We start from the raw sequence: 27,395 nt of genomic DNA on the forward strand, positions 1-27,395 counted from the left end.
GCGTGTCATCAGGGAGGGGGCGGGATCTGAACCCCGAGCAGCTCGTAAGCGAAAATGTTCCAGAAGATGGCGAAGAGGAGGAAGGTGATGAAGGAGAAGATGAGCACCCACCAGGAGCACTGTTTATGCAGAGATTCCTCATAGCTCCGCAAGATCAGCAGCCCCATGCTGATGCCCACCACTGCGCCCGACAGATGAGCCATGAAGCTGGGCTGCGGACCGGAAGAGGGCAGCGGCGGAGAGAAACGCAACCATACGGCACGGCCCACCTCAGAACTCACTGTTAAAGACACAGAGAGATTGGCAGATGTTTGGAATAGTAGCATATTACTTATACTATCAGATTCTAAGAAGTCTCTTATGCTCACTAAGGATGCATTTATTTGATCAAAAATATAGAACAAAAAATATTGTGAAATATTATTACAATTTACAATAACTTTTTTCTATTTCAATATATTTTCAAATGTAATTTATTCCTGTGATCAAAGCTGAATTTTCAGCATCATTACTCCAGTCTTCAGTGTCACATGATCCTTCAGAAATCATTCTAATATGATGATTTGCTGCTCAATAATTAATTATTAAAAATATATGTAATGAGGTCATGTGAAAACAATGTAGCATACTACTATTTGAAATGATTATCATTGCATTGATATTACAATTTCTTTTTAATAATATGCAGTATTTAGTGTATACTGCATGCATAGTATGCAATACAGTCTTCCATTCTGAATATAAAAAATAAAAAACAACAGTACACAGTAACATGCTAGTATGCTATTATGCAATAGAATGAATTAAGCCATTACCTATTAAAAAAAAGTATGCAGTATTTAGTGTATACTACATTATATTTGACATGCTATTTTTCCATTGTGAATATAGGTCATTTCAGAAAAAAACAATAGTAGATGCTATTGTGAATTCAGCCATAGCCTATTTTTTAAATAGTATGCAGAATTTAGTATTTACTGCATAGTATGCAATATGATAGTCTTGCATGTTGTAGGCAGTAATAGTATATACTGTGATGAATGCTGTGTAGTGTGCAGTATGCGATACAAGCTTTACAACTGAAAGGCAACTCATAAATAGAACAAAAAAAGTGATTGTGTTCAATCTGTTCCTCTCAGATGTTGCTTATTTAGCACAAATTTAGAGAACTAAAATGACTTACTGCAAACAAGTGCAAGAATCATCCGCAGCAACTTGTATGGACACTTCATTCCGGCCCAGTTCTGAAACACAAACACACACGTGTTAAAAACCTTTAAATAGTGTACGAAAAACCTTAAAGTCGTCATGACGCATGATGTACTGTGTGTATGCCACTTCTTTTTTTAAAGCAAAAATGTGAAGCTATTGTAACTTGCCATCACTAAAAATATAAAAAAAATATTTCGGTAATTGAATTGTAAAAATTGTAAAACTAAATGAAATAAATTGCATTTAAGTTGAAGTACTAAACCTGAAATAAAATAAAGCTAAATAGAATTTGTTTCTTTTTTTAAACACACAATTAAACTACTGTAACCTAAACTAAAATTAAAACTGAAAATATAAAAATCAAATCAAATTCAAAATACTATAATAGTATAAAAATAATACTAAAATAACACTGATTGCCATTTGCAACCCATTTTTACTTTCATAATATGATATTTTCTATTAAATGATAAAACTGTAGGTCAAAATGACTAAATAGCTATTTGGCTACACTTACATGTTTCTGGTCTTATTGAAAACAAAGTCCATTTTGATTTCAGGCTGAATTTGTGCTTATATGAAGTGTCATGCACAAAAACGTGTTATTTGAGCTGTAAAGCTTCTAAATCGTCCTTGTATTCCACACACACAAATGAAAAGGCACTTATATTCCCATAAGAGGAAGTTCAGAGCCATCCATCAGCACACACAGACGCTGAAGAGACTTTAGGACTCTCGGAGGCCTGTTTGTATCCGTCTATGTGCGAGTGATTACAGACTCTCTGATCTTTAGGGAAGCCGCAATATAAAGCATCCGGAGAGATTTATCCCTCTGCGTTTCTCTATTCCTCTCCCTGATTCCTCCTTTTCATTCATTCTGACACAAGTCGCCATGGCAGCAGTTAGTTTGGGTTACCATGACAACGTTGGCGAGATGTGCTGAGCAGAGAGCATAGACCCCGCCGGACCCGCCGACCACTGGAGCTCGCATATCTGTGATGGACACCGTCAGTGAACCTGAGGAAACACACCGTCACAGGTTTAGGCTTCACTAATGACAGAAACACTGGGATTATGCATTTCTTGTAAATCCCCCCACCAAGACCACCAATAGTGAATTCATGCAGAGTTATGACTGTGATTCGGTGTAAATTTACCTTTGTGTGCGACATTACAACGTCTGTTTGTTGCTTCCATGCGGCGTTTATCAAGTAAAATTTCTCCTCATAGGCAAATTTAATCTTAATATAATTGGCTCATAATGACATGAGGGGGTCCCTCCTGCACACTAGTGACGCACACCTATTTTACTGGATTATTTGTAGTTTAATAAAGAGTGTCTCACTGTCTTAAAAATAATTTAATAAAAACTAAATTAGAATTTATTAAGGATTGTATGTATTTAAAGTTAAATTTAATATTTTTTAATATTGTAAAATGTAATACAATAATTTAATACATTTATTTATTTTTATTTATTTAATAAAAATCATTTTAAATGACAGAAATTACATACAGGTAAGGAGGTATGATTTAGTTTTAGTTTATATATATATTTTGTAATAAAATATTTGTAAAATAAAATGTAATAAAATAATAATTTCATCAAATAAAATAATTACATTTATTATATATAATACATTATTTATATATATATATATATATATATATAAAAAGCCCTACTGACCTGTATTTCTGCATTCCTGGCATCACTGTTGTTGACCCATTTAATGAATGTAATAAAGGTAATTAATAGTTGTCATGTAATTATAGGATACAGAGCTGCTCTGTTAAAGCACTATAGGAACTACATTTTGACATTTTTTAAACCTACCGCCATGATGCTAGGGTGTTCGGAGTTGCTTTTAGTACATTGCGATGTGGTTGCTAAGGTGTTGTGGGTGGTTGCTATGGGGGTTCTAGGTGGTTTCTTACTAGCCCAAGTGAAAAGAGTCCAACTAATTTAATACAAAACATTCAAACCCACAGCGGCATAAAACACACCCAATAAAGCTAATTCTGCACTGTAAACTAAAACCTCATTGGAAAGCGAACATGCATGCAAACCGGGTGAGATAATTGAATATTGGCATTTCCTGTGTGTGTGTGTGTGTGTGTGTGTGTGTGTGTGTCAGATTGTGTCTATCCCGTGCGTCTACACACTGAGCTCTGCTGCGCTCAGCACTCTAACGCTACCACCATCTTCATCACCCTTCTCTTTTTTATGTTTCGTTTTCTTGAAACTCTTTCTTCTCGCACATCCCTCTCACTCAAATTCTCACACTTTCCTTGTCTTTTCATCTCTTTCTCACAGGCAGTCTCAATAGTACTCTCCTCAGTTTCTCTTATCTGTTCTTGCATACTCTATTTTCTCCTTCCTTTAATTTCCATCTTACTTTCTGTGTCCTCAACATGGACACGTGCTCGTACAGTGTGTCAAAACAACACGTGTGTGTTGTAGGTAGTGATGATTTGGCATTTGTAATGATTTAGTAAATATGATATAACACGAGTGTGTATTTAATTTATTTCGTGTTCATCTCATTTGCTATAGTTAAGCTGTATTATTCTATATCACGGCTATTTGAGTCCATTCCTGGCCTGAGGGTCACGTGACTCACGTCCTACAGGGTTTTGCTCCGACTCTAATTAAACAGACCTGGACCAGCTAATCAAGGTCTTCAGGATTACTTAATTACACACAACTGTTTGATTAGGCTCTGAATTCAGCAGAACACGGTTCTCCAGGAACCAAATTAAACAGCACTGAATATGACCTGTATATCTCCTATATCACACACACACGAACACAGACTCATATACATATATATTATTTTTTAAATAAAATAAATTAAAAGAAAAAAAGAAAGAAAATTCATTACAGTAAATTAAAATTATTTCATAATAAATAAATAAATAATTTCATTACAAATTAATTTTAATTGAATCAGAATTGTATTTAATTAAATTAAAATTTTAATATTTAATAAAATAAAACATAATAATCATTAATTTAAAGAATTTACAAGGTCTATATATCAATTTAATCATTAAATATGATTAGGCTTATACACACTCACACCCACACACACTAAATAAAATCCTAATAAATTAAAATGTATTTTTATAATATATATATATATATATATATTATAATATATTATTGTTTTATTTTCGTTTTAAAAAATAAAGTTAATAAAAATACATTTTATTTTATTAGGATTTTATTTAGTATGTGTGTTAGGGGTAATTGAGTATGATTAGGCTTATACACACACACACACACACACACAAACACACACTAAATAAAATCCTAATAAATTAAAATGTATTTTTATAATATATATATATATATATATTATTGTTTTATTATAATTAATTTTTTTTTTAAAGTTAATAAAAATATATTTTATTTTATTAGGATTTTATTTAGTGTGTGTGTGTGTATATAAGCCTAATCATACTCAATTGCCCCGAAGACCTTAATTAACTGATTTGGGTGGGTTTAATTAGGGTTGGATTGAAACTCCGTAGGATGTGGCCCTACAAAGATTGTGTGTATGTGTGTGTGTGTGTGTGTGTGTGTGTGTGAGAGAGAGAGATAGAGAGAATAATTCACAGATTATTGATTAGGTCATTGCCCACTGGTGACATGTCCATCATAAATATGAGCAGATTCTCCTGGTGAACTTGTCACAGTGCAAGGACAGCAAGACTTATGCGGACACACACGGACACACACACACACACACACTAACTCACCAGCGACGACTCCTGCCATATACAGCAGACTGATCCTCAGGATCCCATGAACCATCTCCAGAGGAACTCCAATCATCAGCTGGAGAAGAGCGTTGAAGCCCAGCTGCTCTAACCTGCACAGACACACACCCGGAACGAGAAACATCAGCTGTGGCTGCCGGTCCGGGCGGCTAAATACACACCGAGGAACACTAGGAAATTCTCGTCAGCCTCAGAACAAAGTAAACTTTTGTCTGTCATCTTTAAAGAGCTTAACCTTTATCAAACGTGTTTCAAAAAACATGGAGTTCCTGTGGAATCTGACAGAATCAATCCTGCTGAGTAACAGATGAAGCACTTCACATTTATTACAACAAAGTGTCATTTTTTCTTCATTAAAAAGAGATTTGTGATGAAATCTCTTTGCTTTACAAACTCAGGATTATTCTAGGATAGATAAACATATTAAATGCTCTACGATATGTTTCTTGCATTAATGCTAGCTGCATGAATGTGAAATAGGGTTCACACTCACAGCCCATTTTACTTTTGTATTTCTCAGTAAAAAAAAGATATTCTTAGCAAAAAATGTGGGCGGGAGCCGCGGGACCTAATTTAATCCATCAGGAATTCATTGCATGGTAAAAAAGTATCTCAATATGACATGATTGGAGGAGATGGGTTTAAAAAATGGTTTTCATGACATCAGTTGATAAGGAAAGTCATTTCAGAGGTGGGACATTTTGATAAAAGATGACAAAGACAAATTGTTTTCTTTAAAATAAAGTGCACAATAAGACCAGAAACATGAATGAAGAAAGTATTTCACATTTGAGTTCATGTTGAAATTTAAAGCTTGTAAAACAGATTATTCAAGAAACAGTTTCCAGTTGCATAATTATCCAAGAGTACTACAGCTGATACTCATTTATTTATAAACGGAGATCTAAACACTAGTTTGGGAGGAGCTTGTTCATCAGGGGCCGGTTTCACAAAGCTATTTTAGACCGGTCTATAGTGTTAGACAAGTCTAAAATTCGCTCATAGACTAATCTAATGCAAGTTAGACTGTTTCACAAAAATAAAGACTGACTTAATTTAGACCAAAAAAATTAGACACCTTTCCCCCAGGCTAACTCAGGTCTAAGACTCTGTTACCTTGGCAACCAACAGTAACAATCAGTTACATGACAAACAGCCGAAAGTAAAGGGAAAATGGTCCTTTCCAAATTAAACATTTCTTCTTGTTTCTACATTCTCCGCTAAATTTCCCAAGTAAAATGTCCTTGTAACTGTTATACTCCTCCAACAAACACATATCTCCCGCTGGGGTAAACTGCACTGAGCGGTTGAATGCGCTTACTCAATCCGCCATGTTTTTTGTTTTGAAAAGTGTCTTATTTTACCCAGAATGCATTGCAGTGTAGTCCTACTTAAGATAGTCAGAGTCTTAAGCGCTTTGTGCAACGGTCTGATTTAGATGTCTATCTGAAGTCTGACTATCTGCTATATCTAAGCCATAGTCAAAGTCTATCTTTGTGAAACCGGCCCCTGGTCATCCCTCTACTTACCCAACATGCATGAACATGTAGCTGAAGAACCTCCAGATTTGCGCGCGGTGTCCGGGATGATACACCAGCGGACTCTTCATGAAATCCGGCTGGTACGTTTGCAACACCCATTTATTGAGCATCACACCGTAACACATAAACACTATGATCTGGAACACACAAACACAGACACGTTCAACAGTCTTGACCCAGTGAATAATGGCATTTATTGATCATTTAGACAAAATACTAAAAATAAATCTTTAAAATGTGTGCATGTGTTCTATGATGTTGAGTATCATATTTGATACAGTACATCAGGGCTTTTATGGCTCATAAAGTATGTTATAGGAGAATATGGAGATCACACTCGAGGAGGAAAAACACCTCAGTTTTATTTAGAGGCACAAACTGAGCAAAAAATATGCAATTTAGTGCAGTTGTTATTTGTATTTCCAAAAAGTATGATGAAATTCTGATTGCTTGTAATGTAATCAATGATTGAATCATCAGACTACTTGTATAAAATGCATATGAGATTATATTTACATGCTTAGTTTTATGATCAAAGCTCTGTAGTGGAGGGAAGGGGGAGGGTTAAAACATATAATACAATGCAATACAATTATGATTGAGAGATGAACAAATAAACATTCCTAAAAAGCCTGATAGATCACATTTGATACATCTTATCATTTATTATGATAAAAAAAGATGTATGGATAAGTTGCTTCAGGCCAGTAAGTGTTCATCTTGAAATAATACAAAGATATTAAAGCTATTATGTTTTCTATTAAAGATTTCACAGTAAAAAAGACATGAATACCAAAACCTGAAGGGGGACATTTTTAAAATGATGCCTTTAATTTGCTTAAATAAGTATGAACTATCAATCAGATGACAGAAGGCATGATTGTATAACAGGCTTTTCAGAAAAGTTTTGATCATTTTGATAATTTAGAAATGAGTTTTGAATATGATACAGTAGGCTTTATAGAGTAAAAAGGTTTCCAATTACAACCTTTTTAACTTGTGCTAAGAAAGTTTGGTCACACTTTATTATAAGGTGACGTAGTTACATTGTATTTACACAAATAAGTGTAACCTACAGACTGGTGTATTAAAGAAGGAAGAAACAAATGAGCTGATCTGATGAACCTATAATGCAACGAAGTAGAAAGGTCCATATAGCGACTCAAGTGAGGTGTACCTGTACTATGGTAATGATGGCCATGAACACAGGAGGAGGGCAGATTCTGTTCTGATGGAAGTACCATCGGCGGTCCGTCTCACATGGCAGAATCTCATAGGCCACATAGCGCACGAAGCGCTTGTACACGCCCAGCCCCGTCTCATCCAATAGGATCTCTCGCTGCAGTGTGCGACGCCCATTTGCAATGGCTCTGCGAAAACTACTGGAGCGCTTGCTGTTCAGCTGAGAGACAGAGTGAAGTGGTGTAAGAATGGCTTGCTTAACCTATGTACATCTGTTACAACTGTACTGTATCTTACACACTTCATTAAATCATTAAATGATAATGTTTACATAAAAACAAACTTAAACCTAAACAAAACTTTTGAATATATTGATAACCTCAAATGCATGACAGTAGACAACTTATCAAAGTGTCCTTTCCAGCAACCGTGGGTAAATATTATACCAACAAAAATAAATGTGTTATACCAACAAACACAACCCTCCATCAGGGCAACAAATGGCACACAAAAAATGCTATAAACATTAGCTAAATAACAAAGTGTAACATAAAATACCCTAATAGACATAACTAACAACAAAGCATAATTTTTTTAAATAAAAATTTAAACAAACTTGATGAATCTTTCAAGGACTTCTTGAAGATGCATTTAATAATGTCATTTTATACAATATTTAATATTTTTTATTAATTCTATTTTAATATATAGTTATTACTAAAAAAAATTATATCTAAAAATATTATTTGATTATTTCATGTACTGTCTTTTTAAAATAAATAATTTTTCACCGTATATGATATGATGACTTACGGTTGGGTTAATCAATTGAATTTAGTATTTTGATAGGAATTTTACAAATATAAAATTGCTAACATTTTTAACAGTGTATTTATATGTGATTGTGAATATACACTCTTAACAGACCTCACAACAGCCACGCACACACACACACGACCAGTTAATACTGTGACTTTCTCACAGATTACTCCATGTATGCAGGATTTCTCACACTCTCTTCTTTCTTTTCCCTGTTCCCTTCATCTCCCTCATGCCCCAGATTTACACTTCACCCAAATCCTTTTAAATTCATTGCTTTCTCTTCGTCTCCGCCTCAGTCTCAGTCTCTCTCTTCCTGTAGAACATGATTTTAAATCAACGTAGGGCCTATGTCTTGAATTCCAGCAACAGAAAAGTGCCATGCATCTTCGTATCATATCTCTGAATGAGTCTAGCTAGATCACCAAAACTGTCAACACAGAGCACCACAGTCGTGTGTGTGTGTGTGTGTGTGTGTGTGTATTAAAAGAGCCTGCGGCAAAATTGATTCAACTGTCTGTGCCAGAGTGAAAACACTTACGCCCCCTCGTATCAAGAGTGAGGGAGTGAACAAGGTCCTGAGAGGAACACGGTTGGATTTGTAAAGGAAGCACGTGGAGGTTCAGCAATTACAGAGCTGAGACCTGCAGTCTATTATTGACTGAGAAGAGCTTTTCATTCATGAACACACACACGCAAACGGCATTCATCTGCTCTAAGTGTTATAGAAATAATATGATAATCAAATGTCACACTCAATATTTGTGCATCAGGGAATCCATACAGTTGCATGAGCACACATGAACACAAACACACTGCAATGTGCACGTACGTGCAAATGCGTTTCTATAAACTAGCTAAATTGATACAAAAGTGCAAAATCGGTCACTAGTTAAATGACTTTCAATACACAATGATCAAAGTTTAGTCTCAGAGTAAAATAAAATAAAATAAAACCGTATATAGCCTATAGATATATATATATTACCGTTCAAAGTTTTGGGGTCAGTAAGATTTTTATATTTTTAATGGTAATTTTATTCCACAAGGATGCATTAAATTGATAAATAAATTCAAAAGCAACTGTAAAGACGTTTATAATGTTACAAAAGATTTCAATTTTAAATAAATGCTGTTCATTGATCTTTCTATTCATCAAAGAATCCTGAAAAAAATGTATCAATGTATCACTAAAATCTGAAGCAGCACAACTGTTTTCAACATTAATATGATTAAGAAACATTTTATTATTATTATCAGAGTGATTTCTGACGGATCATGTGACACTGAAGACTGGAGTAATGATGCTGCAAATTCAGCTCTGATCGCAGGAATAAATTATAGTATAAAATATATGCAATAGAAAACAGTTATTTTAAATCATAATAATATTTCACAATTATACTGTTTTTAATGTAGTACTACTGAGTAACTAAATGCAGCCTTGGTGAGCGTAAGAGACTTCTTTCAAAAACATTAAAAAAAATCTTTAAAGGGTAACTAAACACTAAACCAACTTTTTTTAATTAATGATCTGTAAGACTGGGGCTTTATTAGTGCTGTTCATTGATTCGAGTAACTTTTTTGACATTTGGGTATAAAGTGTTTTAATTCTACAATATATGGTGTAAAAACGTCTGAGTGCTGCCCTCTTCAGGTTGAACGGTGGCTACTGCAGTTGAATTTTCCTATTGGATGTTTGCGGTAGTTCGTGACGGTAGCGGTGAGAGCTGACGTAAGCAGGTTTCAGCTTACCACGCTCTTGGTATGAGCTACCACGTCCATGGCAGTATAAAAACCATCTTGTTTCGTCAAAACCACTGTAGCGAGTCAGGAGTTGGAATTGCGAGTATTGAAAACGATCAGGATAGAGTATCCGTTCATCCCCTCTATCTCCGCTGGGCTCCGCCCACTTTTCCAGCATTTTTCAAATATTGCCAGAGGGTGGAGTCAGGCTCTGACCAGGGGTTTAGTTACCCTTTAAAAAATTTTTATATGGTACTGTAGCAGAACATTATTTGTGAGTATCTATTTTATATTTGACTCTTGAATGACTCCAAATGAGTGCAGTCCATATCCGCAGTGCAAGCTTATAATGTACACAGTAACACAACTGTGTTTCTCAGCAGACATATCGAAAAAACCTGGACGTTGCATGTGTGCGTCTCACCAGTTCTATGAGCTCCTGGTAGCAGACGTGTCCGTGTTCGTTGCTCTGTACCAGCGCCAGCAGCATCTCCAGTTTACTGGGGTCCAGCTGTAACTCATGGTGCTCAGCTAGACTGGTGAAATTCTCCACTGCTATGAAACCAGTCTGCTCTGGGTCCAGCTGGACACCAACAGAAAGAGAGAAGCAGCACACGGTTAGTTTATACGCACGCACATACAGTAAACATTCAGGACTACCATGCATTTAAAACACAAAATAAACCTAAAATGCTCCATGTGCTTTGCATTTGCTTGTATATTCGTTATACAAAAACCATGTGATCAAAATGTAACAGTACGATTCAACATTACGCTGAGGAATAACTGGAATGACTCCCAGTGGGTGAGCAATGAAATCTTTGGGTGAATCTGTGATGGATAAACATACAGAATGCTCTCCAACAGAATAACAGCAAGATGTCTTTATAGTGCATCAAACTCTTTGAGAAAGAAAGAGAGAAAATCTTGTTTTCCATGATGTGACCTCTTTAACATGGATACACACATGGTTAGTTCGAGGAACTGCGGTTGTGACTCAAACGAAGTCATTCTGCACAATCCATCTGTCAGTTACACACAGACACACACCGTCAAAGATTCTGTAACCATTACCGTGTGAGTTTGTGTGTAACTATCAGCCTGAAGCTTTTCCCTAACAGATCCGAGCAGGAAAGACAACCCAGGAGAACACGAACACGGCTATATGCTGTCTGAGTTTACTCTGAATTACTTCTGCTATATTTACATTTCAGAAGACAGATGGGTAAAAGAGGAAAAGGAAGGGGAGGAAGAGAGGGAACATGGTAGGAAGAGAAAGGAAGGAGACTAAGATATTAAAGGAAAGCCATGGAGGAAAATTATGTAAGGGAAAGAAAGAAAGAAAGAAAGAAAGAAAGAAAGAAAGAAAGAAAGAAAGAAAGAAAGAAAGAAAGAAAGAAAGAAAGAAAGATGTGAGTAAATTAAAGGAAAGGGATGGAAGAAACGGGTGGAAGGACGGATGGACAGACAAATGGATGGAAGTAAGAAAAAAAGGAAAGAAAAGTACGAAAATCAGGAAAAAAATAAAGAAAAGATAAGGAAAATGAAATAAGGAATGAAAGTAGGAAAGAATGAAATGTGGGAAATGAGTAAATGAAAGGAAAGGGAAGAAAGAAAAGGGTGTAATGACAGACTGATGGAAAAAATGAAAGAAAAGAAGGAAAATGAGTGGACATAAAAAAAGAAGAAAAAAAGTAAGGATAGAGGGAAATAAGAAAAGGACAGAATAAAGTAATGAAAGAAAGAAAGATAGTGAAAGAAGAAAGAAAGAAAAGAAAAAGAATGGAAATGAGGGGAAATTAAAGTAAAGGGAAGAAACAACGGACGGAAGGAAGAAATGAAAAAGGAAGGAAGAAATGGATAGAAAGATAGAAAGGAAGGAAAGGAAATTAATTTTAATGAGAGGAAATAAAAGAAAGAATGGAGAAAATTATGGAAAGAAGGAAAGGAAGAACTGACAGATGGGAGGAAGAAAGGAACGAATGAAAATAAGAAAAGAATAAGGAATAAAGGGATGAAAAGTAAGAAGGAAATGAAAGGAAGAAAGGAAGGAAATAAGGAAGGAAGGAAGGGGAAGGAAAGGGAAATAAAGGGAAGGGAGGGAGGGTGGAAGGAAGGAAGGAAGGAAGGAAGAAAGAGGAGGAATGAAAAAAGAAAGAGAGAAAGAAAGAAAGAAAACTGAAGAAAGGAAGAAAAGAGAAGGAATGAAAAAAGAAAGAGAGAAAGAAAGAAAGAAAGAAAGAAAGAAAGAAAGAAAGAAAGAAAGAAAGAAAGAAAGAAAGAAAGAAAGAAAGAAAGAAAGAAAGAAAGAAAGAAAACTGAAGAAAGAAAGAAAACTGAAGAAAGGAAGAAAAGAGAAGGAATGAAAAAAGAAAGAGAAAGAAAGAAAGAAAGAAAGAAAGAAAGAAAGAAAGAAAGAAAGAAAGAAAGAAAGAAAGAAAGAAAGAAAGAAAGAAAGAAAGAAAGAAAGGTAGGGAAGAGAGGAATGAAAAAAGAAAGAAAGAAAGAAATAGAGAAAGAAAGAAAGAAAGAAAGAAAGAAAGAAAGAAAGAAAGAAAGAAAGAAAGAAAGAAAGATGTGAGTAAATTAAAGGAAAGGGATGGAAGAAAAGGGTGGAAGGACGGATGGACAGACAAATGGATGGAAGTAAGAAAAAAAGGAAAGAAAAGTAGGAAAATCAGGAAAAAAATTAAGAAAAGATAAGGAAAAGGAAATAAGGAATGAAAGTAGTAAAGAATGAAATGTGGGAAATGAGTAAATTAAAGGAAAGGGAAGAAAGAAAAGGGTGTAAGGACGGACTGATGGATGGAAAAAAAGAAAGAAAAAAAGAAGGAAAATGAGTGGACATAAAAAAGAAGAAAAAAGTAAGGATAGAGGGAAATAAGAAAAGGACAGAATAAAGTAATGAAAGATTGAAATATAGTGAAAGAAGAAAGAAAGAAAAGAAGAAGAATGTAAATGAGGGGAAATTAAAGTAAAGGGAAGAAACAACGGGTGGAAGGAAGAAATGAAAAAGGAAGGAAGAAATGGATAGAAAGATAGAAAGGAAGGAAAAGGGAGGAAAGGAAATAAATTTTAATGAGAGGAAATAAAAAGAAAGAATGGAGAAAATTATGGAAAGAAGGAAAGGAAGAACTGACAGATGGGAGGAAGAAAGGAACGAATGAAAATAAGAAAAGAATAAGGAATAAAGGGATGGAAAGTAAGAAGGAAATGAAAGGAAGAAAGGAAGGAAATAAGGAAGAAAGGAAGGGGAAGGAAAATGAAATAAAGGGAAGGGAGGGAGGGTGGAAGGAAGGAAGGAAGAAAGAGACGGAATGAAAAAAGAAAGAAAGAAAGAAAACTGAAGAAAGGAAGAAAAGAGAAGGAATGAAAAAAGAAAGAGAGAAAGAAAGAAAGAAAGAAAGAAAGCGAAGAGAGGAATGAAAAAAGAAAGAAAGAAAACTAAAGAAAGAGAGAAAGAAAGAAAACTTAAGAAAGGAAGAAAAGAGAAGGAAAAAAGAAAGAAAGAAAGAAAGAAAGAAAGAAAGAAAGAAAGAAAGAAAGAAAGAAAGAAAGAAAGAAAGAAAAAAAGGGAGAAAGGAAGGGAAGAGAGGAATGAAAGAAAGAAAGAAAGAAGGAAGGAAGGAAGGGAAGAGAGGAAGGAAAAAGAAGGAAGGAAGGAAGGAAGGTGTCATGATTCTGCCATCATGTTATTGATTATTCCTGGTCTTGTGGCAGGATCATGACAGAACCAATGTTTTGTGTACAAGCGCATGGCCAATTGTCAAGGCCATGTGCTTGTGTTGTCTCGTCTCTTAACCCCGCCCCCTTGTTATCCTGTTTCAGTCTTTATTGCTTCACCCATGTCACCTGTTATGTCTTGATTAGTCTCCTTATTTAATCCCCTTGTGTTTGCTGTCTTGTGTCGGTTCATTGCCAAATGTTACTTGTGAGTACCCTGTGAAAGTCTTGTCTTTGATAGTCATTGAAAGTCTAGTCTTTGTTAGTTTCTCTTGAAGTGTTGTTTGTTTTCTAGTGTTTTGTCAGTGTCGTTGTCTAGTAAGTCACCGTAGTCCTGTCTTGTTTTGCCCCCTCGTGGGCTTTGTTTTCCCGGTTATTTGTTTAATAAATCGTGTTGCCTTGACTACTGTCTGCTATTGGGTTCATCCTTCCTCACCCACATAACAGAAGGAAGGAAGGAAGGAAAGAAATGGAAGAAAGGAAGGAAGGAAGGAAGGAAGGAAGGAAGGAAGGAAGGAAGGAAGGAAGGAAGGAAGGAAGGAAGGAAGGAAGGAAGGAAGGAAGGAAGAAAGGAAGGAAGGGAAGAGAGGAATGAAAAAAGGAAGGAAGAAAGGAAGGAAGGGAAGAGAGGAATGAAAAAAGAAAGAAAGAAGGAAGGAAGAGAGGAATGAAGAAAGAAAGAAAGAAAGAAGGAAGGAAGGGAAGAGAGGAATGAAAGAAGGAAGGAAGGAAGGAACGAACGAAGGGAGGAAGGAAGGAAGGAAAGGAGGAAGGAAGGAAGGAAGGAAAGGAGGAAGGAAAGGAGGAAGGAAGGGAAGAGAGGAATGAAAAAAGAAAGAAAAAAGGAAGGAACGAAGGGAGGAAGGAAAGGAGGAAGGGAGGAAGGAAGGAAGGAAGGAAGGAAGGAAGGAAAGGAGGAAGGAAGGAAAGGAGGAAGAAAGGAAGGAAGGAAGGAAGGAAGGAAGGAAAGGAGGAAAGAAGGAAGGAAGGAAAGGAGGGAGGAAGGAAAGGAGGAAGGAAAGGAGGAAGGAAGGAAGGAAGGAAAGGAGGAAAGAAGGAAGGAAGGAAAGGAGGAAGGAAGGAAGGAAGGAAGGAAGGAAGGAAGGAAGGAAGGAAGGAAAGGAGGAAAGAAGGGAGGAAGGAATGAAAAAAAGAAAGGAAGGAAGGAAGGAAGGAATAAGGAAGGAAGGAAGGAAGGAAGGAAGGAAGGAAGGAAGGAAAGAAAGGAGGAAAGAAGGAAGGGAGGAAGGAATGAAAAAAAGAAAGGAAGGAAGGAAGGAATAAGGAAGGAAGGAAGGAAGGAAGGAAGGAAGGAAGGAAGGAAGGAAGGAAGGAAGGAAGGAAGGAAGGAAGGGAGGAAGGAAGGAAGGAAGGGAGGGAGGAAGGGAGGAAGGGAGGAAGGGAGGAAGGAAGAAAGGGAGGAAGGAAGGGAGGAAGGGAGGAAGGGAGGAAGGAAGGAAGGAAGGAAGGAAGGAAGGAAGGAAGGAAGGAAGGAAGGAAGGAAGGAAGGAAGGAAGGAAGGAAGGAAGGAAGGAAGGAAAGAAATGGAAGAAAGGAAGGGAAGAGAAGGAACAGAAAGAAAGACAGACATACGAACTAATAAAGGATCTGCTAGCCTGTAATGATGGAGAAAGCGGAAGAGGAAGGAGAGAGAGTGAATGTGAGGGGTCTGTTTAATGAGCGGAGGATGAAGGATGGAGGGATGAGAGCAGCAGACACATGTGGAGAGAAGGATGGAAGTGAAAGAATCATTTAGTGAGGCGATTCAGCACAGAGGAGAGCCGCTGCCGCGTCACCATGGTTACAAATTACCAATGTGTCACCATGAGAAAGACTGACTGTGTGTGTGTGTGTGTGTGTGTGTGTGTGTGTGTGTGTGTGTGTGTGTGTGTGTGTGTGTGTGTGTGTGTGTGTGTGTGTGTGTGTGTGTGTGTGTGTGTGTGTGTGTGTACACCGCCAGCGACTGATCTAGTTCTGTCACCTCACACCACATGATCATGTACACAAATCACCAACAAACAAGCGTCAAAACACACCACACGTTACAAGCACAGATCTACCATGTAAATAGCATGACATCTGAATACAGTCATCATTGAGTGTGAACAACATCTGTTTATGATCACAGCTGTGCCGAAACATCCGGCCAGTAGCCGGGTCACACCGCTGAGCTGGAGAGCATCGGATGGCCTGGTCAGTGATTACACGAGCGAGAACAAAGCCTGTCGTTCGGCTAAATGTGCTAAAAAGAGCCTTACTGTTGCCATGGTTTCCGATAATACACACCATATGGCTGAGCACAGAAACATCTGAGCACTGATATGGTGTTAGTAGTAAAATATGTCAGCTTTCTCATCACAAATGATCTTAGTTTTACACTGCAACGCTTGCAAAACAGCACTGGGGCGAGCGATACCACGGTAAATATAATATTACTTTGATAAATTCCATGGGGTTTGTGTATTTGAAATAGAAATCTATTAGCAGCTTAGATCGTTTGATTTGGAAATTAGATATATTGAGATCTCATTTTGAAACTCTAGATGAAACATTACTGGGGTGTTTTCCTCAGGAGAAACATCTGAGAAACAGGAGGTCAAGTCCTTTTCTTCACACTAGCACTGCATCTGGTCATAGAGGAAGAGTCTTAGAGGACGGACCGCTACTGCTGTTTTATGCTAATATAATGCTAAATATGGTGCGGCAATCCAAATATCAACTGCCCTCTTTCTCTCCGAACAGCTGGTGTCAAAGAAAATACTGCTTACACACACACACACACACACACACACACTCACTCACTCACTCACTCTCACTCACACTCACACACTCATTCATACTTACTCACTCACTCACAATCTCACACACACTCACTCATACTCACTCACTCACACACACTCACTTACTCACAATCTCACACACACTCACACACACTCACTCACTCACTCACACACTCATACTTACTCACTCATTCATACTTACTCACTCATACTCACTCACTCACACACACTCACTTACTCACAATCTCACACACACTCACACACACTCACTCACACACTCATTCATACTTACTCACTCACTCATACTCACTCACTCACACACACTCACACACACTCACTCACTCACTCACTCAGTCACTCATACTCACAATCTCACACACACTCACTCACTCACACACTCATTAATACTTACTCACTCACAATCTCACACACACTCACTCACTCACTTACTCACTCACTCATACTTACTCACTCACAATCTCACACACACTCACTCATACTCACTCACTCACACACACTCACACACACTCACTCACTCACTCACTCTCACTTTCACTCTCACACACACTCACTCACTCACTCACACACACTCACACACACTCACTCACTCACTCTCACTTTCACTCTCACACACACTCACTCACACACTCACTCACAATCTCACACATACTCACTCATACTCACTCACTCACTCACTCACAATCTCACACTCACTCACTCACACACTCACTCACACACTCACTCACTCACTCACTCTCAATCTCACACACACTCACTCATTCTCACTCACTCACAATCTCACACACACTCACTCATACTCACTCACTCACAATCTCACTCACAATCTCACACTCACTCACAATCTCACACTCACTCACTCACACACTCACTCACTCACTCACTCACTCTCACTCACTCACAATCTCACACTCACTCACTCACACACTCACTCACACACTCACTCACTCTCACTCACACACTCACTCACACACTCACTCACAATCTCACACACACTCATACTCACTCACAATCTCACACACACTCACTCACAATCTCACACACACTCATACTCACTCACTCACTCAAACCCACTCACACACACTCACCCACTCACTCACTCACTCACTCACTCACTCACACACACTCGCTCACAATCTCACTCACTCACTCACTCTCACACAATCTCACACACACTCTCACACACACTCACTCATACTCAATCTCACACACTCTCACTCATACTCACTCACTCACAATCTCACACTCACTCACTCACAATCTCACACTCACTCACTCACTCACTCACACACTCACTCACTCTCACTCACACTCTCACTCACACACTCACTCACAATCACACACACACTCATACTCACTCACAATCTCACACACACACTCACTCACAATCTCACACACTCATACTCACTCACTCACTCAAACCCACTCACTCACACACACTCACTCACTCACTCACACACACTCGCTCACAATCTCACTCACTCACTCACTCTCACTCACTCACTCACTCACTCACACACACTCGCTCACTCACTCGCTCACTCACTCGCTCACTCACTCACTCACTCACTCACACACACTCGCTCACTCACTCGCTCACTCACTCACTCACACACACTCACTCGCTCACTCACTCACTCACTCACTCACTCACTCACACACACTCGCTCACTCACTCGCTCACTCACTCACTCACTCACTCACACACACTCGCTCACTCACTCGCTCACTCACTCGCTCACTCACTCACACACACTCGCTCACTCACTCGCTCACTCACTCACTCACACACACTCACTCGCTCACTCACTCACTCACTCACTCACACACACTCGCTCACTCACTCACTCACACACACTCACTCGCTCACTCACTCACTCACTCACTCACACACACTCGCTCACTCACTCACTCACACTCGCTCACTCACTCACTCACTCACAATCTCACACTCACTCACTCACAATCTCACACTCACTCACTCACTCACTCACTCACACACTCACTCACACACTCACTCACTCACTCACTCTCACTCACACTCTCACTCACACACTCACTCACACACTCACTCACACACTCACAATCTCACACACACTCATACTCACTCACTCACACTCACAATCTCACACACACTCACTCACAATCTCACACACACTCATACTCACTCACTCACTCAAACCCACTCACTCACACACACTCACTCACTCCTCACTCACTCACTCACTCACTCACTCACTCACTCACTCACTCACTCACACACACTCGCTCACAATCTCACTCACTCACTCACTCTCACTCACTCACTCACACACACTCGCTCACTCACTCGCTCACTCACTCACTCGCTCACTCGCTAACTCGCTCACTCACTCACTCGCTCACTCACTCACTCGCTCGCTCACTCACTCACTCACTCACTCACTCACTCACTCACTCACACACACTCACTCAATCTCTCGCTCACTCACTCACTCACTCACTCACACTCACTCACTCAATCTCTCGCTCACTCAATCACTCACTCACTCACTCACTCACTCACTCACACACACTCACTCAATCTCTCGCTCACTCACTCACTCACTCAATCCCTCACTCACTCACTCAATCTCTCACTCACTCAATCACTCACTCACTCACTCGCTCACAATCTCTCACTCACTCACTCACACACACACAATCTCTCACTCTCTCACTTACTCACTCACTCACTCACTCACTCACTCACTCACTCACTCAATCAATCTCACTCACTCACTCACTCACTCACACTCACTCACTCACTCACTCACACTCACACACTCACACTCACACACTCACACACTCACACACTCAATCTCTCACTCACTCTCAGACACACACACACTCACACACATTCACTCGCAAACAATCAGATTTTTACACCTTCTGATCAAAATGTCGACTGTCACGATGCTACGGTGTTGTGAGTGGTTGCCAGGGTGTTGCTATGCAGCTGCTAAAAATACTCATCTATGTGCTTTTCAGATTTCAGCTAATGATTTTATCATTTTTAATATGAAAATAGTGTTAGCAAATATGTAGAATAGGAACATTATAGGATCCACAGTATAGGACAGACCATAGTCGTCGGTCACATGACAACATCATCTGCAGTTATACAGTCGGGCTCCAGAAGTAATAACTCATAATTCATTTTCTCTATAGGGAAACTGATTTTGAACGAGAACTTATAAACCTTTAAAGACTCTATGATTTTCAAATGTAATACTTAAGGTTAGAAAACTAATGTAATACTAAGCATAAGCAATAGCGATGCTTACCTTCACAAGCACCACTAACTAAACTCCAGTCGGTGAGAGAAGACACTGCGTAATTCAGTCATTTAGAGCTGTCTACCATTAATTCAGTTTATCACACATTGCATTGAATGTGTGTGTGTGTGTGTGTGTGTGTGTGTGTTTGCACGTGTGAACTGTGTGCGTGTGCATTAGAGCCAGAAATAGTCTGAGCTCAGCACTGCTTCCTGCAGCAGAAAATAAAAAAATCATAATAAACTGAAAGGTTAAGCATCTTGCCTTTACACAAACACACACACACACACACACACACACACAGTAGGTGCAACACACCCACACCATATGTACACGAACACACACACACCCACACAACACAACAAAACAGTCAGGCATCGTATCCGTCTGAGAGCACACTTACTGTACACACAAAATCAGAAGCACAGCACATGTGAAAACATATGAAACACACCCACACAATACTAACACACACACACACACACACACACTGAACTGATGACTGTGTGTCCCTCGTCCCCTGAAGGCAAAGATCAATTCTGCCCCTCCGACTGAATGATTGCCTTTCCTATCCATCAATCAACCTAATCTCACAGCATCAGCATAGATTAGACAACAAAATCAAACACACACACACACACACACTGATATTACCTAATATAACTTCCAGTATCCTCAAATGATTGCTTTAAAAATACAGTGTGCATTTACAATTCATGTACATGCTCTTCTAAGTTTTATGAGAAAACACACTTATTATATGACTGCTTATTTAGCAGCAATGGATATATAAAGTGGTCACAAGGATTCTAAGATGGTTGCCGGCGTTGCTATTGTGTTTAGAATGATTTTACACACCTTAGATTAATACTTATAAGGGGAGTGTTCAAAACACCAACTCTAAGTATGTGCAACAATAGTAATCACACATCAGTTACACTCTAAAATAAATTGAGCTGCTACATTGTTTGGCGGGTTAATGAATTAAAAAGAATATTCTTATTATTATAATCATTAAGTAATTTGGAAAATGTATGAATGATGCATATTATTATTATTACGCATCATTCATACATTCTGCAAACTACTTTAATAATAATTATAATAATATATGTTTTGTTTTTATTTAAACAATAGGCCTATTCAATTATTATATATTAAACTATATATAATCTGGTTATTATTATATCTTTTCTAAATAGTTATTAAATAATTAATATTATATAAAAGATGAAGTATAATACTGATATTTATATAGTTTCATTTTATATATAGTAGTGCTGTCAAATCCGATTAATAACATCTAACAAGTTTGTAAATAAATAAAATAAATATATATATATGTGTGTACATACATACTGTACATACATACACACATACTGTATATTATATATTTACAAACCATTGTTAGATGTGATTAACAGCAATTAATATATATATATTAGTGCTGTCAAATCAATTAATTGCAATTATTATACGTGTATATCAGTATTTATATACGTGTGTGTGTGTGTTGTATTATATTATTTATTATTTTAGGGAAATAATCAGTAAAGAGCACAGAACTGATATGACTGCGGATGAATTACCAATGCAAAGCAGAGATAAATCAAGTCCAGAAAGCGTGGCCTTTATTCACGCACCTTAAAGCCTTACACTTCTGTCCGAGGAGCTGCTTTTGCTCCCAAAACTAAACCAATTAGCATATACTCATGCATATGTATTCAAACAAGCTGTTGTCCCGAATCCTGAGGAATTTTGAGTGCAAAATTGTGCTGCCAGTACTTGGACAGAGCTTTCAAATGTTAGTTTTGCCAAGAAAACTACTTATCCAGCCCATCTGAATGTTAACACCTCTCTGTAATGTCTCTGTTGAAACAGCAAACCCTGGACGAACTGTCCGTCAGAGCTCTTACTGAAGCGTTCCCACTGACCCGCCTGTATTTCTGCTTCTGTACCGAGAGTCATGTATAAATAAGTCATGTTTTTGCACACAAACGGATTGTAACCTGCCAGGTGGTAAAAGAATAAAACAAAACAATGTGCAATAAACAACATCTTGTCATTTCATGTCTAAACATATTTTCATTTTTCTTCACTAAATCTCTTGAAGTGCTTTTCTGACCAATGGCGACTTCTTTTGAGTGTTTTTGGGTCTGAAGGCGTTTTCCCTGTTCTTATCCAGTGGTTGGACTGGAGGTTTGTGAGCGCACGGCTACTCAAAGACAATCTGTGTTATTAAAAGCATCAATGAAACTGAACTGAAATATCAATACCAACATTAAAATGACCAATAGAGTTCAGTGCCCGGACACGTTGGTTCGGAAAGTATTTTTCCATTCGCTTCTCCCATAGGGATTTCTATGAAGTCTTCATTAAAGCGTTATAAGCCATGAACCAAGACAATCAGCAACGAGGTAAAGCATAAGATTACAAACTGTAATTCGAAGCAAAAAAGTATTTGAAAATCTTACAAAAATACAAAAGATTGGGAAGAAACTACAATCCCATGAAGCATTGCGAACAGCATAATGGAATTAAAAACGGTGGAGAAATATAAAACTACGCACTTAATAGAAATAAAAAAAATGTATCTATTTTAAGTTTATTGCAAAATATGCACATATTTTTCAATATTTCAGTATTTTGAGAGTGTAGGGAGACTGCTTCATGAAAATGGGCGGAGCAATCTTTTTTTTTTTTTTTTTTTTTAGGCGTGTTGCTTGTTTCAACTTTGATTGGTGGGATTTTCTGTACAGCATCATGGGTAATGTAGTTTTCCCACCATGAATTCTGCTGTTAAACATGATTATTTTAAAACTAAGTTGAAATGATGGGGGCTGACGGCTAAAACAGAAATAAATCAATTTAATTAACAAGCTTGGCTGTTTTTAAAGGTTTATTGTTAAAAAAAAAATGTATTTCCCTATGGAGAAAATGAAGTGTGTGAAGAATTTAACTGAAATAGGCTGAATTTAACAATCAATATTGTGAAAAGCAATAAAGAAGTTTCATTGAACTGATCTAAATGGAATCGAGTTGAGCAATCCATACTGTTAAAAGTGCTAACGAGTCAAACTGACTTGAGTGAACTGAACCGAATTAATCTGATCTGAAATTTCAAGTCACAAAAAAACACAAAAAAAAAAACACACACACACTCCCACAAAGCTGCATCGCCACATCCTTGGATTTAATATCTGCCAGTTGCTGCTTTGAAAATGATATAGGAACATATATCATATTAAAATATAAACACTTCCATTCAAAAGTAAAAATAATACTTTTATTCAGCAAAGATGCATTAAATTGCTCAAAAGTAACAGTAATGACATGTATAATGTTAGAATGATTTCTGAAGGATCATGTGACACTGAAGACTGGAGTAATGATGCTGAAAATTCAGCTTTGATCACAGGAATAAATGACATTTTACACTATATTTAAATAGAAAATGGTTATTTTAGCAGTATTTCACAATATTACTGATTTTCGATCAAATAAATGCAGCCTTGCTGAGCTTAAGAGACTTCTTTCACAGACATAAAATAGCATGCATAAGTGTAATTTCCACATATTAGCAAACAGAACCAAGCGAGTGTCGAGCGCCTTCAGTAGCAGTGCTGATGTCTAGTGTACTACTACCAGAGTAACAGCCACTGACTGAACATAAGGACCTCTCTCAGTCTCACACACACACACACTCCTGTACTCATTCATTCCAACTGTCCGTCTCGCTCCATATCGGCCTAGAGAAACGCATGCACACACATGCACATCGACGCACGGGAGGATGCAGTAACCATAGCAACCTGCTGCTGCTTACCTGCTCTTGTATGAGCTGAAACAGAGAGCTTCTATCCATATACTGGGCCCTGGTGCACACACAGCCACAAAAAGAAGGACATAGGGGGATTTCACACACAGAGACACGTCCACACACACACACGTTCGTCCGTCTGTGCGGCACGCCTCCCCGACGGGGACAGAGACCCCTTGCACACACTCTAGCGAGGGCCAGTGGTGTATCCGCAGGATTCCCTCCAGTGAGGTTTGCTCCAGCTTTGGCTGATCCCAGATGGGTTCAAATCCAAAGTCCCAGTCAGCATCCAGAACCCATAGATCTTTGTGACACTTTTGCACCCGCTTCCATCCAGCTTAAAAAAAATCACCTTCAGCTTGCAGTCAATGCACTTTCTGTCCCTTTCCTTCCTCTACTCTACCCTTCCGTCCCTCTCCGCTCGCCCGTCTCGTTGTGCTCGTATCGCCTTTACCTATGTAAATCTCTCCCTCTCTCGCCCTCTCTCTCCTCTGTCCTCCACAAAGACCGTACTACCTGAATACCAATGAAGGAGGGGAAGGAGGCGGCGGTCTCCGGCCAATCAGAGGCCAGGGGGGCGTGTCCAAAGAGCTGCAGCTCTCCATCTACCCTGCAGGAGTCTTAAAGAGAGACTTAACACACAAACACACATTCACTGCAGTGCACACACACACACATACACACACACACAGCGCAAGCGCACTCAGGTTTCCTAAATCAGACATTAATCACACACAGCAGATACTACAAACCCTAAAACACGCTGTTCAGTCACAGCTTGTGCTTGTAATATGGTGTTCACATACACATACTGAAACACACTAATTAAGTCATTTGGCTTGGTTATTATCTCTGTGGACTGTTTAACTGTGGTAATAAAGATGAATCTCTAAAGTCCAAAATGCCTCTGTGTTATTCATGATGGTATGAATGAATAAAAGTAATCTAGTGGATGTTAATGGCAGTCTTATGTTAGGGAACGTTTAGAGGATTATTATCATCAGTGGTGCAAAAGTGTGGGATTAAAAAAAAAATATATATATATATTAGGTTTGCATATGATGAGGATCTGGTCTGGTTAGCAGTGGTACTGACCCCTCGTGTGAATATACTGCTCTTCTTGGATATCTGGGTCATCATTTTAACACAGTTTGTTTCAGATTGACCCAACTCAGACTAGGAAGCAGCCAAACTGGTAAAAAAAAATAAATAAAAAAAATCTTTGCATTAAGCCTGTAAAAAATCTCAACAGATTTTCACCCGAGGCTAAACAGGCTGTGCAGATTTCTTACACACAAGACTGTATGACAATACGCTCTAATTGTTGGTGATTTTAAAGTTCGCATTGATTTGATTTGAGATACAACAAAATATATATGATTATTTAAATATATCAAAATATAATATATATATATATATATATATATATATATATATATTTATATCAAAGTATACAACAAAATATATATAATTATTTAAATATATCAAAATATAATATACATATATATTTATATCAAAGTATACAAAAAAAAATCTAATAAAGATTTTAAAATATTTTTACATAAATATATTTCCTAAATAGGCCCATTTTAATATATTTGTAATACATCAGAATATATTTAAAATATATATCAATATATACTATATATATTAAAATATATATCTAATATAGATTTTAAAAAACATTTACATAAATATATTTCCTCAATTGTGTGGTTATTATATATGTATATATAGGACAAGAAAAGAAAAGAAAAGAAAACTTGAAAAAAATACTGTTTATATGCTTAAAAAAATAAGTGTTAAAAACCATACTTTTTGCTGTATGGGTTTCTGTAGCACAAACGGTTTGGGACGAGCTACACACCAAAATTGATCACTCAGTGTTAGGGGTTTATTCAAATCTCTAACCCTAATTATGAACAATGTAGTGATGCCAGAGTCAGCAAACACCACTAACAATCGCAACAGATTTTAACCTGGAGCTAAACTGATTGTGCAGATTTTCTTCTTATACAGAAGTGTTATAACACACTCTAATTGTTGGTGATTTGACAGCTCACATGGAAATAAAAACACTATCGTGCAGGTTCACCCTTTCCTGGTCTCTTCTAGAATGACCATAAGCCAGCATTTTGATTATACGCTGACCATGATCATCTTTATGAATATGTCTGGTGTAATTGAGACCTGGCTGTTACATCTACAGCGTCTCCATCAGGTGTCACGGTGGATCAATGACGCTGACGGACACTTCATCAACTAAAGTGTGAGTTCATTTGTGACTTATGATATTCATTCTTACTGATACTTGTGTGCATTACTGGCCTCATGTTTATGAACTTCATGACCTTCACGACTCTGGTAGCATAATATAAGACAGACAGCAGTACTGACCTTGATCAATGAGCATAAATCCCCATTAAATCTGTTTTTCAGAGGAATCATTAATCAATATATTTTTCCTGCATGTAATCACATTAGCCGCTGACTATGAGGTGTGGATTCAAAGTGCATCAGCACAATAACCAGTTGCCATATTTAGATTATTTATATGCACATCTTTTATTTGTTGATTTGTAAGTGAACTAATTAAATAAAATATATTGTTAGAGCCAATTATAGAGGGAAATGATCATTTTTGCCTCATTTACACACAGTAATCGCTGCAGAACAGAGCAGTGCTGCCCTCTCCTGCTCAAACTTATGCAAGTCATTCCCTATTCACCATATAGGACACAAAGACTTTTATTCCACACTTGCATCCACACATGTCTCTTACTGGACATTTTAAAGACATATAAGTATGATGCTGAACAAATCAAAGTTTTCAACCCAATATCCCCATATCAATTCACGATATTAAATTAGCAGGGTCCAGTTCATTACAAAAATCGTTGAGTCCTTTATAAATAATGCTTCAGTCTTATATACTATTGTTTGAGTCATATGCCTATTCTGGAGGTCAGTCTGTAATTTCATGTATTTTACCTGCCGTTAATAACTAACTTTTAACAGACCTGAATTTATATGCTTTTGTGCTTTATGTGAAATTCCATAACATATAATGCACAAAACCATAAAATTTTAAAAGACATTTTTATAGACAATTACACTTTTGTCATGTAGATATAAGCCATACCGTATTTAACAGGAAGCTCGCGTGACGCCTGCCTTATAGTCTGATGTCATGCAGTGATGCAAGTGCTCATCTGCTACAGTGCCTATGGGGAAAAAAATAAAATTGTTAATTACAGCATATTAAATGGCAAAATACAATAATTCTGGCATTGTGTGGAGGAAACTACAGTATTCAGTGGTCAATACACTGGGTTATTATTGCCATTACATGAGTAAATAATAGGCCTAATAATGAAAAATACATATATGTAATTATTTCCTGGAGGAGTTTACCTTGGTATTTCTGTCCTACTGTTATTATGTCAACATATGTGCATCTATCTATCTATCTATC

At 37.5% G+C, this 27,395-nt stretch overlaps 1 protein-coding gene across 2 annotated transcripts; it reads right to left on the bottom strand.

Annotated features, from left to right (window-relative positions):
• Positions 1 to 27,087, bottom strand: rhbdl1 (rhomboid, veinlet-like 1 (Drosophila)). Of its 2 annotated transcripts, none has more exons than XM_056269582.1 (8): positions 27,063 to 27,087; positions 10,708 to 10,866; positions 7,714 to 7,938; positions 6,525 to 6,673; positions 4,975 to 5,087; positions 2,129 to 2,229; positions 1,184 to 1,244; positions 1 to 280 (listed from the first exon to the last, which is right to left on the bottom strand). In XM_056269582.1, the coding sequence occupies exons 2-8, from the start codon at positions 10,771 to 10,773 to the stop codon at positions 9 to 11; spliced, it is 987 nt and encodes a 328-aa protein (XP_056125557.1). In that variant the 5' UTR covers positions 10,774 to 10,866; positions 27,063 to 27,087; the 3' UTR covers positions 1 to 8. The 2 variants fall into 2 exon arrangements, with proteins under 2 accessions (XP_056125557.1, XP_056125556.1); XM_056269581.1 differs by lacking the exon at positions 27,063 to 27,087 and adding an exon at positions 23,927 to 24,442.
• Positions 27,088 to 27,395: the final 308 nt, after the last annotated feature.

The sequence above is a fragment of the Rhinichthys klamathensis genome, unplaced genomic scaffold (genome assembly GCF_029890125.1).
Source record: "Rhinichthys klamathensis goyatoka isolate OS25496 unplaced genomic scaffold, OSU_Roscu_1.1 h1tg000282l_1, whole genome shotgun sequence".
In the NCBI taxonomy this organism is placed as follows: Eukaryota; Metazoa; Chordata; class Actinopteri; order Cypriniformes; family Leuciscidae; genus Rhinichthys; species Rhinichthys klamathensis.